This window comes from Schistocerca gregaria, chromosome 10 (assembly GCF_023897955.1).
Source record: "Schistocerca gregaria isolate iqSchGreg1 chromosome 10, iqSchGreg1.2, whole genome shotgun sequence".
NCBI lineage: Eukaryota > Metazoa > Arthropoda > Insecta > Orthoptera > Acrididae > Schistocerca > Schistocerca gregaria.
In genome coordinates, this window is record NC_064929.1 from 186,647,947 (window position 1) to 186,666,132 (window position 18,186).

The 18,186-nt window shown below is 45.4% G+C and overlaps 1 protein-coding gene across 1 annotated transcript in view; it reads left to right on the forward strand.

Moving 5' to 3' along the window:
- The window catches only part of LOC126293417 (sclerostin domain-containing protein 1-like), a 412,128-nt gene that overhangs the window by 193,293 nt on the left and 200,649 nt on the right, over positions 1–18,186 (forward strand). The window contains exon 2 of the mRNA XM_049986641.1: positions 16,558–16,689. Coding sequence (XP_049842598.1) covers positions 16,578–16,689 — 112 coding nt within the window. The 5' untranslated portion in view covers positions 16,558–16,577. The remainder of the gene's footprint in view (positions 1–16,557; positions 16,690–18,186) is intronic.

Sequence of the window (18,186 nt, forward strand, 5' to 3'; positions counted from 1 at the left end):
ATCTCTGTCTGACCATGATGTAATCTAATTGAAATCTTCCCGTATCTCCCGGCCTTTTCCAAGTATACCTCCTCCTCTTGTGATTCTTGAAAAGGGTATTCGCTATTACTAGCTGAAACTTGTTACAGAACTCAATTAGTCTTTCTCCTCTTTCATTCCTTGTCCCAAGCCCATGTTGTTGTTGTTGTGGTCTTCAGTCCTGAGACTGGTTTGATTCAGCTCTCCATGCTACTCTATCCTGTGCAAGCTTTTTCATCTCCCAGTACCCACTGCAACACACGTCCTTCTGAATCTGCTTAGTGTAGTCATCTCTCGGTCTCCCTCTACGATTTTTACCCTCTACGCTGCCCTCCAATACTAAATTGGTGATCCCTTGATGCCTCAGAACATGTCTTACCAACAGATCCCTTCTTCTGGTCAAGTTGTGCCACAAACTTCTCTTCTCCCAAATCCTATCCCAAGCCCATATTCTCCTGTAAACTTTTCTTCTACTCCTTCCGCTACAACTGTATTCCAGTCGCCCATGACTATTAGATTTTCGTCCCCCTTTACATACTGCATTACCCTTTCAAAATCCTCATACACTTTCTCTACCTGTTCATCTTCAGCTTGCGACGTCGGCATGTATACCTGAACTATCGTTGTCGGTGTTGGTCTGCTGTCGATTCTTATTAGAACAACCCGGTCACTGAACTGTTCACAGTAACACACCCTCTGCCCTACCTTCCCCTGTTACACCATTTTCTGCTGCTGTTGATATTACCCGATACTCATCTGACCAGAAATCCTTGTCTTCCTTCCACTTCACTTCACTGACCCTACTATATCTAGATTGAGCCTTTGCATTTCCCTTTTCAGATTTTCTAGTTTCCCTACCACGTTCATGCTTCTGACATTCCACGCCCCAACTCGTAGAACATTATCCTTTCGTTGATTATTCAATCTTTTCCTCGTGGTAACCTCCCCCTTGGCAGTCCCCTCCTGGAGATCCGAATAGGGGACTATTCCGGAATCTTTTGCCAATGGAGAGATCATCATGACACTTCTTCAACACCAGTGCCTATCAATTTTAATTGTATGTTACAGCACTGAGGATGGTCATTAAGTGACCGAAAATCGATTTTAGTGACAATAAAGCAACAAAATACTGCCAGTGCTGATTTTCCTGCCAATTCCATCCACTATTTGGTCATGGTGCACACAACACGCCATGGAGTCGCCAATCAATAAGTTAATGCAACCTCGCAAGGCAGTCATGAGGCCCATGGAATATAACGGTATGGCTGGCTATGTTTCACTCTCCGGATGTAGACTCGACCGGGAAGTTCAAAAAATGTGGAACAAGGCACATCCGACACAGCTGACATTCTTCCATCGCTCCATAGTCCAGGTTCCATGGCTCTGACTCAGTTTTTCTCTTACGGGCATTTTGCATGCCTGATGAGCGGTTTTCTAATCTCAGCCCGCCCCGCAGTGGGTAGCTTCCGGAGGTCCATTCGGGTTGCTTCGGCGCTGACAAAATTCGTGAGCACGGCATTCAGTTCTGCAGTAACGTTTGCAGCTATCGTCATCTTATTTTTCATTACGTAACACGTAATTTCGTCCGCTTGGTGACTTAGCGGATGGTGTTTCTTCGCTTGCCTTGTATGCGCTATAAATTTTCGATAAGATTCCTTTTGAAACACCAAACAGTATCGGACGAGCACCAAGAGTTATCTGGCCACATTCGAAGTCACTAAGCTCCGACTACACACAACACTGTTCTGACGGCGGCTGACACATGAAGGAGTTGATGGAACTGCACAGGTGCCTTGAAAGGTCTCTCTTGGATTCCTTTCATGTTAAATTCTTAAATCTGTTATCATTCTCGGCAGAAATTCCAGTTCTAAATTTACTTGTGTATTTCTATCTGAGAGGAGACTGAGAAGTGGAACGTGTTACTTTTACACATAATCAAGAACGATCTGTCACACTACTAAACTTTAAAACACAGTTTATATGTAAATCATGTCACACAGTCTCATACTGGTAGCAGACAAGCCTGTCTGCTAGAGAACGCCAGGACCAACGTCGGAACAGATATCTATGCTTTCTAAAAGCAAAGAGGTTTATATTCTTGGTATGGTCCTGTCTGTCCCTTGTCATTTTGGTGTAGGAAGCTGCCTCTCTGGTCACTTCCGCTTGTATCTGTGGAGCTCCCTCGGTAGGGGACCAGGGCAGTCGGTCAGCGGCGAGCATCTGAAGTGGTAAGATCTCCGGCTAAGCGCGTCTCTGCTAAGTCCGTAGGACAGTGGATTTCTTAAGTTCAGCCTAACTGAAAATTTAATCACCTTTATTTCAGGTTTAGATCTAAAATATGTTGTTGTTGTTGTTGTTGTTGTTCTCAGTCCTGAGACTGGTTTGATGCAGCTGTCCATGCTACTCTATCCTGTGCAAGCTTCTTCATCTCCCAGTACTTACTGCAACCTACATCCTTCTGAATCTGCTTGTTACCTTAAATTACAATGCAGTGTAATTCGAGTGTGAAGTTCAGAATATCTTCCAGTAGTTGCTTTGTCACTACTTTGTGAGTAAAGTGGAACCACGTGTTGATGATCCGTAACTCTAACTAAGATCATCAACCTTAAATGCGAATGTGTGTGAGATTATAATGTCTCGTATTGACAATATTTTTCAGTATAGCCACATTTCTTTATGTTCAACCCACGTGGGGTGTTCTTTGTGAGACCAGTACCATGTGCTTATACAATTGTTTGTCCCAACAGGTTAATAGTAAGACGATAGTAACCAGTTCGAGTTTTTTCTTTTGTAAATTGCGTTTCGAAGTAATTTTTTTAATTATCAAAATTACTGTGGAGTTACACTCTTTGTGTGAACCAAGTTGACCACGTGAAGCATGTGCTGTAATCATCAAAGTAGCCCTCAGCTATTCTTTTCGGGAAGATTTCACAGAGAGTTAGTATGAAATTAGTATACAGGATTGCGCTATGACGGTAACTTCTTTGGGTGAAAATTGAATCGGTTGGTTGTGGTTAATTTCCTCTTGCATATGTTTCAACGTTCTTCGTGTGTTATTTTATGAATGAAGTGTTGTGTGCAATCTCCCAATCTTGGCTCCATATTTGATGTGTTCCTTAAGATTACAAACTCACATTTTCACAGTCCTAAATAAGGCCCCGGTTTAGTTATGAATCAAGTGTAATATGCTGAAATTTTAACGGAACAATGATCATAGTTAAAATAAATGTCCAAATATAAACTTATTTCTTTTTATTTAAATTCTCTCTCTCTCTCTCTCTCTCTCTCTCTCTCTCTCTCTCTCTCTCTCTCTCTCTCTCTACCTGTTGTCGTAAGATGACTATTAAAAGATTATAATTAATGTTAGTCTGGTTGGAAATTTGGTAAGCTAGAGTGAATACCTGGTGAAACAGTTACTCAGTAATGCAAAGTTAACTTCTCCAGATAGCTCACGGCTTTTAATCCGTTTTTATTGTCTTGCTTTCAGAACAAATTAATGTATCAACATTACAGCCTTTCGTGCTCGAGTACAACAGCGCCACCTGTTGGCTCGGCTACATCTCAGTTTATCTCCAAGAATGCATTTCTCGCAGTGTTTCCTTGTCCAAACTCTGTACCTCTGGAAACCTACGAATGCCTTTTAGCATCCGTGACATTCAAAATCCCTACATTCTAAAATCGATCCAATATTCTACTGTGGGACTGATCGTGATGATGTAGCTGACGAATGTACGTCTCTTTTATCATAAAAGCTTACGTAGCTGTCCGTGAACAATAGGGACATAAATCGTTCAAACGCACAGCAACCAGGTCTTTACGAAAAGCCGCTTCCTATGCTCGCCGAGCTGGGCTAGGATCGTGGGAGAAGGACGGCTCGAACCGCGGCCTCTCCCGGATGCGCCAGGGGCACAGATGGTCCGATCCGAGCGCCAGATTGCATTGAATCGGCAGCGAAATGCGCCATCCATCAGCCGGTTGCAGTCCCCTCCACGCCCACCCCTGTCCACAGCGCGCCAGCAGTCTGTTATCCACCAGGGGGAGGAGATTTACGGCTCGGGACAGGTTCTCCCACCTAGATCTCCTCGCGGGACTTCACTGGTGCGCGAGGTGCACGAAGAGTCGCCTGCTCTCTTCCAGAGAATGTGCTGCCCCTCGAGAACAAGAAGCGACCACAGATTGCATCGATATCGTGGAAATTTTGTTGTTTGTCTTATTGGTACATACTCTGCCCGACAAAGACAAAGTGAAGTTCCCAGAGGACACGGCTGGACGTCAGCATAACTTTGTACGCATACATACACCATTGTTGGGAATGTGAACAACTAGAGTTGTAAGTCCGTATGACAGGCAGAGCGGTCACAAGAGTGTGTTAGGTGTCTGTATGTCCATCTTTTCACAGGTGGATGTGAGACCACAGTTGTACAGTATGTACGAATGGAAATCAGACGCGTTTTAGCCGTCTAAATTTTCAAATTGCTATTTTATTGGGCTACCCATGAACCATGGACCTTGCCGTTGGTGGGGAGGCTTGCGTGCCTCAGCGATACAGATGGCCGTACCGTAGGTGCAACCACAACGGAGGGGTATCTGTTGAGAGGCCAGACAAACGTGTGGTTCCTGAAGAGGGGCAGCAGCCTTTTCAGTAGTTGCAGGGGCAACAGTCTGGATGATTGACTGATCTGGCCTTGCAACATTAACCAAAACGGCCTTGCTGTGCTGGTACTGCGAACGGCTGAAAGCAAGGGGAAACTACAGCCGTAATTTTTCCCGAGGACATGCAGCTTTACTGTATGATTAAATGATGATGGCATCCTCTTGGGTAAAATATTCCGGAGGTAAAATAGTCCCCCATTCGGATCTCCGGGCGGGGACTACTCAGGAGGATGTCGTTATCAGGAGAAAGAAAACTGGCGTTCTACGGATCGGAGCGTGGAATGTCAGATCCCTTAATCGGGCAGGTAGGTTAGAAAATTTAAAAAGGGAAATGGATAGGTTAAAGTTAGATATAGTGGGAATTAGTGAAGTTCGGTGGCAGGAGGAACAAGACTTCTGGTCAGGTGACTACAGGGTTATAAACACAAAATCAAATAGGGGTAATGCAGGAGTAGGTTTAATAATGAATAGGAAAATAGGAATGCGGGTAAGCTACTACAAACAGCATAGTGAACGCATTATTGTGGCCAAGATAGATACGAAGCCCACACCTACTACAGTAGTACACGTTTATATGCCAACTAGCTCTGCAGATGATGAAGAAATTGAAGAAATGTACGATGAAATAAAAGAAATTATTCAGATAGTGAAGGGAGACGAAAATTTAATAGTAATGGGTGACTGGAATTCGAGTGTAGGAAAAGGGAGAGAAGGAAACATAGTAGGTGAATATGGATTGGGGCTAAGAAATGAAAGAGGAAGCCGCCTAGTAGAATTTTGCACAGAGCACAACTTAATCATAGCTAACACTTGGTTTAAGAATCATGAAAGAAGGTTGTATACGTGGAAGAACCCTGGAGATACTAAAAGGTATCAGATAGATTATATAATGGTAAGACAGAGATTTAGGAACCAGGTTTTAAGTTGTAAGACATTTCCAGGGGCAGATGTGGACTCTGACCACAATCTATTGGTTATGACCTGTAGATTAAAACTGAAGAAACTGCAGAAATGTGGGAAATTAAGGAGATGGGACCTGGATAAACTGAAAGAACCAGAGGTTGTACAGAGTTTCAGAGCAGAGCATAAGGGAAAAATTGACAGGAATAGGGGAAAGAAATACAGTAGAAGAAGAATGGGTAGCTCTGAGGGATGTAGTAGTGAAGGCAGCAGAGGATAAAGGAGGTACAAAGACGAGGGCTGTTAGAAATCCTTGGGTAACAGAAGAAATATTGAATTTAATTGATGAAAGGAGAAAATATAAAAATGCCGTAAATGAAGCAGGCAAAAAGGAATACAAACGTCTCAAAAATGAGATCGACAGGAAGTGCAAAATGGCTAAACAGGGATGGCTAGAGGACAAATGTAAGGATGTAGAAGCTTATCTCACTAGGGGTAAGATAGATACTGCCTACAGGAAAATTAAAGAGACCTTTGGAGAGAAGAGAACCACGTGTATGAATATCAAGAGCTCAGATGGCAGCCCAGTTCTAAGCAAAGAAGGGAAGGCAGAAAGGTGGAAGGAGTATATAGAAGGTTTATACAAGGGTGATGTACTTGAGGACAATATTATGGAAATAGAAGAGGATGTAGATGAAGACGAAATGGGAGATACGATACTGCGTGAAGAGTTTGACAGAGCACTGAAAGACCTGAGTCGAAACAAGGCCCCCGGAGTAGACAACATTCCATTAGAACTACTGACGGCCTTGGGAGAGCCAGTCATGACAAAACTCTACCAGCTGGTGAGCAAGATGTATGAGACAGGCGAAATACCCTCAGACTTCAAGAAGAATATAATAATTGCAATCCCAAAGAAAGCAGGTGCTGACAGAAGCGAAAATTACCGAACTATCAGTTTAATAAGGCACGGCTGCAAAATACTAACGCGAATTCTTTACAGACGAATGGAAAAACTGGTAGATGCAGACCTCGGGGAAGATCAGTTTGGATTCCGTCGAAATGTTGGAACACGTGAGGCAATACTGACCCTACGACTTATCTTAGAAGAAAGATTAAGAAAAGGCAAACCTAGGTTTCTAGCATTTGTAGACTTAGAGAAAGCTTTTGACAATGTTGACTGGAATACTCTTTTTCAAATTCTAAAGGTGGCAGGGGTCAAATACAGGGAGCGAAAGGCTATTTATAATTTGTACAGAAACCAGATGGCAGTAATAAGAGTCGAGGGGCATGAAAGGGAAGCAGTGGTTGGGAAAGGAGTGAGACAGGGTTGTAGCCTCTCCCCGATGTTATTCAATCTGTATATTGAGCAAGCAGTAAAGGAAACAAAGGAAAAATTTGGAGTAGGTATTAAAATTCATGGAGACGAAGTAAAAACTTTGAGGTTTGCCGATGACATTGTAATTCTGTCAGAGACGGCAAAGGACTTGGAAGAGCAGTTGAACGGAATGGACAGTGTCTTGAAAGGAGGATATAAGATGAACATCAACAAAAGCAAAACGAGGATAATGGAATGTAATCAAATTAAATCGGATGATGCTGAGGGAATTAGATTAGGAAATGAGACACTTAAAGTAGTAAAGGAGTTTTGCTATTTAGGAAGTAAAATAACTGATGATGGTCGAAGTAGAGAGGATATAAAATGTAGACTGGCAATGGCAAGGAAAGCGTTTCTGAAGAAGAGAAATTTGTTAACATTGAATATAGATTTATGTATCAGGAAGTCGTTTGTTTGGAGTGTAGCCATGTATGGAAGTGAAACATGGACGATAACTAGTTTGGACAAGAAGAGAATAGAAGCTTTCGAAATGTGGTGCTACAGAAGAATACTGAAGATAAGGTGGATAGATCACGTAACTAATGAGGAGGTATTGAATAGGATTGGGGAGAAGAGAAGTTTGTGGCACAACTTGACTAGAAGAAGGGATCGGTTGGTAGGACATGTTTTGAGGCATCAAGGGATCACAAATTTAGCATTGGAGGGCAGCGTGGAGGGTAAAAATCGTAGAGGGAGACCGAGAGATGAGTACACTAAGCAGATTCAGAATGATGTAGGTTGCAGTAGGTACTGGGAGATGAAGCAGCTTGCACAGGATAGAGTAGCATGGAGAGCTGCATCAAACCAGTCTCAGGACTGAAGACAACAACAACAACAACCAGTTTTGGCGCTATATTATGCCCTCTTCAGGCCCCTGACCTGCGCGTAGATAGATTCCCACCTTTGGTCCAGTCAAAATAGGGGTCAGGTTTCAAAAACTGGTGTCTACTTGAGACAGTGATCACTTCAAACATCATCTGCCACCTGAAGTTAAGACTGTCTCAAGTAGAAATCTACACTCTTCGAATGCTGGGTCTTGTTCTGACTGGACCAAAGATGGGAATTTTCCTACACATCGGTCACGGGGCCTGAAGATGGCATGAAAATCGCCGAAACTGGTAGCCCAATAAAATAATAATTTGGCAATTTGGACAGCTGATAGATGTTTGATTTGACATTCTACATTAGTGTCGCCCGTGTTGTTGCCTGGTCTGGTAGATTATCAGGTTGTTCACTAACGGCTGTGAAGAACAACGATGCCACATACTCGTGCGAGACAGCGTTATCAGCATATGGCACTGTTTGATAGGGTCAGCCTGTCGAACTCTGCAACATTTGTGGTGTATTTGGATCTGACAGTGGGCCGATGATGGATTTCATGGGAATGCGGTGGGAGGCACACTCCTCTTCAAGGTTCCAGTTGACAACGTGTGACTACCACAACGGAGGATCGCCGTGTTGAACACAGAAGCACGAGTCCCTGCAACATTCTGTGTTCGTCTCGTACCATTGGTCGCAGAGTAACTGCAGCCAGACAACGGAATAACCGTCCAGTGTGTAGGCTGCTGTTAACACCCTATCGCAAATGGCTGCATGTGGAGTGGTGCTGTCGGTGGGAAGAATGGTCTGCTGATGAATGGAGTCGCATTGTGTCTAGACATGTATCAGGTTTCGGCACTACCCTGCGTTATCACCGTCAACGAGTATGACGCCGACCTAGAGAGAGCCTCCATTCTTCCACTGTTGAGAAGAGGCACGGTGGTGTTATTTTTGACGTCATGGTGTGAGGAGACTTTGGGTACGATTTCAGGTCACGACCAGTGATGGTAGAGGGATCTCTGACGAGACAACAGTACATCACGACAGTATCGTGGCTCCATTTTTCAACGTGACACAAGCACCTGTCGACACAGGCACCTGTCGCTATGAACTGTTTCCGTAATGTTCAGGTACTCCCACGGCCAGCAAGATCACGTCTCGCCAATGTAGCAGTAGCCCCAGATCTGCCCCCAAGGGAATATGTGTGGGTCGAACTCGAACATTAGATCTGTTCTTGTGCCAGTATTCTCGATATAAACGACCAATTGGAACAGTGATGGGCCAGCTTGGCTCAGGACGGGATACAACGGCTTTATGACCATCTTCTGAACCGGTTCAGTGCATCTTAAGTAATAGAACCCAGTACGTTGTCCTCGATGGTGAGTTTTCATCGGAGGTGAGGGTATCATCTGGTGTGCCCCAGGGAGGTGTGGTAAGTCCGCTGTTGTTTTCTATCTACATAAATGATCTTTTGGATAGGGTGGATAGCAATGTGCGGCTGTTTGCTGATGATGATGTGGTGTACGGGAAGATGTCGCCGTTGAGTGACTTTTGGAGGATACAAGATTACTTGGACAGGATTTGTGATTGGTGTAAAGAATGGCAGCTAACTTTAAATATAGATAAATGTAAATTAATGCGGATGAATAGGAAAAAGAATCCCCTAATGTTTGAATACTCCATTAGTAGTGTAGCGCTTGAGACAGTCACGTCGATTAAATATTTAGGCGTAACACTGCAGAGCGATATGAAGTGGGACAAGCATGTAATGGCAGTTGTGGAGAAGGCGGATATTCGTCTTCGGTTCATTGGTAGACTTTTGGGAAGCTGTGGTTCATCTGTAAAGGAGACCGCTTATAAAACACTAATACGACCTATTCTTGAGTACTGCTCGAGACTTTAGGATCCCTACCAGGTCGAATTGAGTGAGGACATAGAAGCAATTCAGAGGCGGGCTGCTAGATTTGTTACTGGTAGGTTTGATAATCGTGCGAGTATTACGGAAATGTTCAGGAACTCGGGTGGGAGTCTCTGGAAGAAAGGAGGCGTTCTTTTCGTGAATCGCTACTGAGGAAATTTAGAGAACCAGCATTTGAGGCTGACTGCAGTACAATTTTACGGCCGCCAAATTATATTTCGCGGAAAGACCACAAAGATAAGATAAGAGAGATTAGGGCTCGTACAGAGACATATAGGCAGTCATTTTTCCCTCGTTCTGTTTGGGAGTGGAACAGGGAGAGAAGATGCTAGTTGTGGTACGAAGTACCCTCCGCCACACACCGTATGGTGGATTGCGGAGTGTGTATCTATATGTGTGTGTGAAATCTTATGGGACTTACCTGCTAAGGTCATCAGTCCCTAACAATACACACTACGTAACCTAAATTATCCTAAGGACAAACACACACACCCATGCCCGAGGGAGGACTCGAACCTCCGCCGGGAGCAGCTGCACAGCCCATGACTGAAGCCCCTGAGACCGCTCGGCTAATCCCGAGCGGCTATGTATATGTAGATGTAGATCCATCCAGCAGGTCAGAGGGGGAGCAAAGTCGTACTGATGAGTGGGCTCCTACCACCAAATTGTTTACAAACTTGACACGATTGTGAAATTGCTAAAATAACGTCATCAATCCCTGAGAGGGTGGGGGTCGTGGGGAGAATCGGGGAGGGGGGGCGGGGGAGGGGGCGAGGAGGCAGAGGAGGTTCTTGCCCCCTTTTTAGAAATTCGGGACAAACCTCTTATTCATAACAGAATTCTCGCTGACTTTCAGCAGTCATGTTCTTCGACTCCACTAAACTGGAGATTTAACACTGCCGACGGGGACGTGAAATATTTCAGCCTCAGCTCTTATTATACGGGGTATCCACAATTAATGTTCCAGCTTCTAGAGAGAATGACGTCAGATTTGAACAACATATTACTACTCAGGGGGAAACGTCATTGAACAGAAAAATAAGTTTCACTAACAGACGGCGATGTAAATGTCTTAATGTAAATGGCCTTGGTCACAAGTTCAGAAAAAAAAATGTTCAAATGTGTGTGAAATCTTATGGGACTTAACTGCTAAGGTCATCAGTCTCTACGCTTACACACTGCTTAACCTAAATTAACCTCAGGACAAACACACACACCCATGCCCGAGGGAGAACTCGAACCTTCGCCGGGAACAGTCGCACAGTAACATGACTCCAGCGCCTAAGACCGCTCGGCTAATCCCGCGCGACTTGGAGTAACAATCGCAATACGAGGGTTATGGTTTGAGTTGCACACCATCTGTACTGTTCACTGTGCGTGACTGCACGAGTTCGGCAGTCGACAGTTTTGGCACGTGTACGGCCAGCTCCTACCCACTGGTTCCACACACACATCACTACCGTTGCTGCGTGCCCTGGATGACTGTATGAGACACAGTGCTGTGGTACGACAAACCCGTTTCCCAGAGACCAGTCTTTCTGCTATATTCTAAATCACTCACATGCTAATCTAGCACCCTTTGACATCAACGAGGCATACCTACATTAGCTTGCGCATTTCCACTTCGTCTGCCGGCTCTGGCCCGCCTGGACACACAAAAGAGGTCGTCGCTGGTGCACGCAACCTCTTATTATGGTTCCACGACTTTACACATCCATTTCGGAACGATTCAGACCAATCCTTGCAGCTGTCAAAACTTTCACGAACAGTAGTACATGGTTCACATAGTTACAAATGGTTCAAATGGCTCTGAGCACTATGGGACTTAACTTCTGAGGTCATCAATCCCCTAGAACTAGAACTACTTAAACCTAACTAACCTAAGGACATAAGACACATCCATGCCCGAGGCAGGATTCGAACCTGCGACCGTAGCGGTAGCGTGGTTCCAGACTGTAGCGCCTAGAACCCCTCAGCCACTCCGACCGGCTCACACGCAGTTTAGGCATTTGCTGCCATACAGCTGACTGAATTTAACCTTAAAAATACCCGAAGGAGGTGTTAATCAAAGGTAAATGACTCAGTTCACACCTCAATTACATAAATTTCTCCTGCGACTTCAGTGCAGTTTCGAATTCTCTTTATTAATAACATGTACAGGTCTTCAGAGGTCGTCTTGGCGTTTTTTATGAGGGCAACACTGTTTATAATCCGAATGATCAAATCGTCTCCTGCTTTTACTTTTTCTTTGTAAACTTGGTGTTTCAACTATCCCCCGGAGGCAAAAATCTGAAGGGGTAAGGTCCGGGTATCTTGGTGGCCAAGAAATGTGACCATTTCTGCCAATCCATCTTCCAGGGAATGTTAGATTTAGTTGATGAGTCACCTGGCAACTAGAATGTGCAGAATCCCCATCGTGCTATAAGAACATACCTATGCTTCTAGCCAACGCAACCTCTCACGATAAAGCTGGAAATTCGATTTCAAGCAAATGTAGACAAAAAGGCACTGTAAGACGAAGCAGGCTCTATCAACGAACATCTGTCAGAGCCCACGACACATTCACACAGAAGCGTTCTTGAAAATGTCCCTCCACGAAGGTAGGCGGATTTTCATTGGACGGCATTTGTGAGTTACGAAAGTTATTGATACCCATTTTGATCAGACGAAAATAAAATCGTCCAGCCTTGTGGATTCTTAGATTACTTTGGTAGCTGGCTCATTGGAGATACAACATATGAAATATTATTTCAGTTTATTACATCAAGGAATAAAGAGATTTACTTGATACATTAGTACCAGAGTGTTTGATAATTCACAACTGTCATCAACTATTAACGTATCACTCGATGCACTAATTAACAAACTCTGTAAGCGTATTGTCATATCGCTGGCTTAGTTGTGGAGTATCTTTGCGGACAGCCGCGGCTGCAGAGGCGAGCGTGGGACACGGAACTGTTACGTCGAGTAGTGTGTAGCTCTGCATGTGAGAGGCATTGTTAGTATGGAAGTTGAAGTGTTGCTACAAGTGCTATTACAGTAAAGTGGTAAAATAAGCAAATGATTCAGAGGAAAGTGTCTCAGGAAGTAATTCAAAAATGTGCAGTGCTGCTGATAACGTATTTGTGTACCCTCTCGCTGCGTGTCGTCCCTACTGTATCAGACATCCGCACCGTGTGCGGCCTCCCAGAATGAACTAATGTAATCAGTAATACTATTGACCACAAAAGAGAGCATTTAAGTGCCAGTGTCTTGTAGCGAGCGTGAGAACGTGCGTTCGATCATGCCGTTCCACATCGTCAAAAATCAACCGCGTCGCGACGGTTACGCGCACACTCGTACAAGCGAGAACTAAAAAATTAACTTTACGAACAGTGCCATATCATTACTAGTGTTAAGGAGGATTGGTACCAAATGTCTGTGTATGTGTGACGAGCGTAAGAACTTTCGTGCGATCATTCGGCTTCCGCATCATCAACAATCACCAGCGTCGTGTCGGTTACGCGTACGCTCGTCCGAAGATACACTCCTGGAAATTTAAATAAGAACACCGTGAATTCATTGTCCCAGGAAGGAGAAACTTAATTGACACATTCCTGGGGTCAGATACATCACATGATTACACTGACAGAACCACAGGCACATAGACACAGGCAACAGAGCATGCACAATGTCGGCACTAGTACAGTTTATATCCACCTTTCGCAGCAATGGAGGCTGCTATTCTCCCATGGAGACGATCGTAGACATGCTGGATGTAGTCCTGTGGAACGGCTTGCCATGCCATTTCCACCTGGCGCCTCAGTTGGACCAGCGTTCGTGCTGGACGTGCAGACCGCATGAGACGAAGCTTCATCCAGTCCCAAACATGCTCAATGGGGGACAGATCAGGAGATCTTGCTGGCCAGGGTAGTTGACTTACACCTTCTAGAGCACGTTGGGTGGCACGGGATACATGCGGACGTGCATTGTCCTGTTGGAACAGCAAAGTTCCCTTGCCGGTCTAGGAATGGTAGAACGATGGGTTCGATGACGGTTTGGATGTACCGTGCACTATTCAGTGTCTCCTCGACGATCACCAGAGGTGTACGGCCAGTGTAGGAGATCGCTCCCCACACCATGATGCCGGGTGTTGGCCCTGTGTGCCTCGGTCGTATGCAGTCCTGATTGTGGCGCTCACCTGCACGGCGCCAAACACGCATACGACCATCATTGGCACCAAGGCAGAAGCGACTCTCATCGCTGAAGACGACACGTCTCCATTCGTCCCTCCATTCACGCCTGTCGCGACACCACTGGAGGCGGGATGCACGATGTTGGGGCGTGAGCGGAAGACGGCCTAACGGTGTGCGGGACCGTAGCCCAGCTTCATGGAGACGGTTGCGAATGGTCCTCGCCGATACCCCAGGAGCAACAGTGTCCCTAATTTGCTGGGAAGTGGCGGTGCGGTCCCCTACGGCACTGCGTAGGATCCTACGGTCTTGGCGTGCATCCGTGCGTCGCTGCGGTCCGGTCCTAGGTCGACGGGCACGTGCACCTTCCGCCGACCACTGGCGACAACATCGATGTACTGTGGAGACCTCACGCCCCACGTGTTGAGCAATTCGGCGGTACGTCCACCCGGCCTCCCGCATGCCCACTATACGCCCTCGCTCAAAGTCCGTCAACTGCACATACGGTTCACGTCAACGCTGTCGCGGCATGTTACCAGTGTTAAAGACTGCGATGGAGCTCCGTATGCCACGGCAAACTGGCTGACACTGACGGCGGTGGTGCACAAATGCTGCGCAGCTAGCGCCATTCGACGGCCAACACCGCGGTTCCTGGTGTGTCCGCTGTGCCGTGCGTGTGATCATTGCTTGTACAGCCCTCTCGCAGTGTCCGGAGCAAGTATGGTGGGTCTGACACACCGGTGTCAATGTGTTCTTTTTTCCATTTCCAGGAGTGTATATGAAATGTGTCCAATTTTTATTGGTTGTAGAGACATAGCTGTTTACCAAGATACCCCAGTTCCAATGGTTTCTTTGTTGATTGTCGTTTTTGGTTTGAAGTTCAGCTTGTGACGTCCTGCTTGAGATTACATAATTGACTTCCTCAACTGTGATTTTAGCTGTGGTTTTTAACTCAATTCTCCTGTATCGTTTAAGCATGCTGCACACGTTTACAGAAGCGGATTATGCTGATACGGTATCTGTGAATGCGTTTTTTAATGGAGACGCTGTTGCTGCTTGTAGAGAGTATGGAAGAGCATTTCCTAACTGTGGAGTACAAGATTCAGGAGTGTTTTCACTAATCCGTGTAAGTCAGGTACAATGGCCAGCAGTCACATCTAATCTGAATGTGCAAGTGAGCAGAGAGTGGATAAAGTAGAGATGACTCGGTAGAACGCAGTCCTTCATAAAGCATATGGAAATGGCATGGCAAGCCGTTCCACAGGACTACATCCAGAATCTCTACGATCGTCTAAATGGGAGAATAGCAGCCTGCATTGCTGCGAAAGGTGGATATACACTGTACTATTGCCGACACTGTGCATGCTGTGTTGCCTTTGTCTATGTGCCTGTGGTTCTGTCAGTGTGATCATGTGATGTATCTGACCCCAGGAATGTGTCAATAAAGTTTCCCCTTCCTGGGACAATGAATTCACGGTGTTCTTATTTCAATTTCCAGGAGTGTAGATTGTTATACTCGAATAACCCACAGCTAAGATATTTTATATTCCAATTTCGTACTCATTGGTAAGAAAAATATGTTGCTATTTTTAATGTACCCAAGGACCAACAAAACCTTTAAGTATGGGAATGCCTCTGTGATGATCGCGTCCTGGTTTCTCGCCGAAATTCGATGAAGTCTTCTCGGAATATCAGCCGAGTCGAGGCGGCAACGTTTCGACAAGTTTCCTACTCGCCAAGTTTTCTATAGGCTAAGTGTAGCGTTCATGTCCAACTTGGACCACAAGCTCTTCTGCCTCGTCTGCAACGGTTGGGCCAATCGCGCGCCTCCGGAAGGATCTCGCGGACAGTGGTGGGGGCGGACTGCCGGCGTGTTGGAGGACCCTGGCATCGCGTCCATCCACTGCCTTTGCCGCATTAATATCAGAGCACTCTTGACGTATTCTTGCTGGCACTGCATCCCATGCACGCCTAATAGGAAAACGATATATGGCTGTCATGATCGCCATGGACACGTATATCCACTGGGCTCTCTGGTTACCGAGTCCTAATTCACAAGATCATCGTTGACCCGTATCTCCATTGCCTCTCTGATGATCGAGTACTGGTTGAAAACATCATCATGAACACGTACTTCCACCGCCTTTTAGAGAGCGAATCCCAGAACTATTTGTCCGACTCGACACCTCTGTCTGTTCAAAATCAAACATATATTATCCTCGTTGAGGCTGTTCTTTGCTATTGCAGGCACCCCTTCCGGAGGCGTACGACTGGCCCAGTCGTTGCAGACGAGGCAGGAGAGCCTGCGGTGCAGCGTCTATAAAGATACTGACTGGACATCAAACCGATACTTCGCCTGAAGATAAGGAGTAGGAAACTCGTCAACGTTGCCGTAAAAACGCCCCATGACTCGGCTGATAGCCCGGGTAGACTCCCTAATCAAAATCCTTAAATGAAAAATAATTCACTAAAATATTTTTCCCATCTTGAACTATGTCCGCTCTCAAAAATCGTAAAGTAAGAACCTATATTTACATGTGTGTTTTCAGCTGCCCGACCTCCTCCTACCTTCCGCCAGTGTTCCCATGCCTATCTTTAGCTTCACTGGTCCGATCTGGACGCAGCGCCAATACATATCTGTGAATGGAGATGCAGAAGAGTGCTGTCTGCCGTCACAGGTGACTTTTCACTTCTTTCAGATTCCGCAAAAAGGGGCAGCATGCTTCATCTGGCGACCCTCCTGGTCGCTGCGACCGCTCTGTCGCTGACGACGCAGTCGTCGACGGCACTCGGCAACGAGACGGCGTCCTTGTCTGCAGCGGCGGGTAGAGGTAGGGAACAAGGCAACTACATTCTACATTGTAGCAACCGTCCACCTGATCCCACTGATACAGCTCCAGTATCGGAATACCACCGTCCAAGTAAAAAGGTGGGAACCAAGTCGTGGCTGGACACTGGCCTACGCTAGCAACGCTTATTTCCAATGAATCCTGGTAGCATTTGTGGACGAACCACATTTACGTTTTTCCGCATGTTTGTGTTGCCACAGGTTTTCACACTTTGAGGTACTGGGTGATCAAAAGGTCAGTATAAATTTGAAAACTGAGTAAATTACGGAATAATGTAGATAGAGAGGTACAAATTGACACACATGCTTTGAAAAACATGGGGTTTTATTAGAACCAAAAAAATACAAACGATCAAAAAATGTCCGACAGATGGCACTTCATCTGATCAGAATAGCAATAATTAACATAACAAAGTAAGAAAAAGTAAAGATGATGTTCTCTACAGGAAATGCTCAATATGTCCACCATCATTCCTCAACAATAGCTGTAGTCGAGGAATAATGTTGTGAACAGCACTGTAAAGCATGTCCGGAGTTTTGGCGAGGCATTGGCGTCGGATGTTGTCTTCCAGCATCCCTAGAGATGTCGGTCGATCACGATACACTTGCGACTTCAGGTAATCCCAAAGCCAATAATCGCGCGGACTGAGGTCTGGGGACCTGGGAGACCAAGCATGACTAAAGTGGTGGCTGAGCACACAATCGTCACCAAATGACGCGTGCAAGAGACCGTTCACGCATCTAGCAATGTGGGGTGGTTCTAATAAAACCCCATGTCATTCCAAGTACGTGTGTCAATTTTTACCTATCTACATTATTCCTTGGTTTATTAAGTTTTCAAATTTATACTGACTTTTTGATCACCCGGTGTATGCTGGCGCCAGTCACGGACCGTATTTTCGAAACTACACATACCACTCGCAGACTCCGGCCTACTCCAGGTAGCTAGGCAGCGACGAGAGTTCACATAGGGTGGTGCTGCTGACTGCCACTTTTGCTTTCGTGCAAAGATTTTGATACATACATTTACAAAAAAACTCGGAAATTATTATATCTGTGAGCTTTAAAGGGATTAGAATTACAGTGAAGAAAAAGGTTGAGAATCTGCTGCTATCCATTTAGTGCATGGAAATAAAACTTCCATACTCATTATACGGTGGGTGTACAATGAATAATACAACACATTTTTTTTTCAGAAGGTAGGTAGGTTTCATTCGGGATCGCATTCAACATAGTATTCCCCACTCTTTTAGCTATGAAATAGTATGTTTGAACATGCTCCCCGGTCAATGCTACAGCGTTACGCCACCATTCTGGGAGGGTATGCTACGACTTCATTGGTCTACGTCAGAGCCAATGACTTGCTGCATCAATAAACTCGACATCATTCACATAGTGTTTCCCAAGGAACAGTCCGTTATTCTTTATGGTCCTCTGTTAGGCAGCGAGTAACCAAGAGGACACACCCTTGAGCACCCCA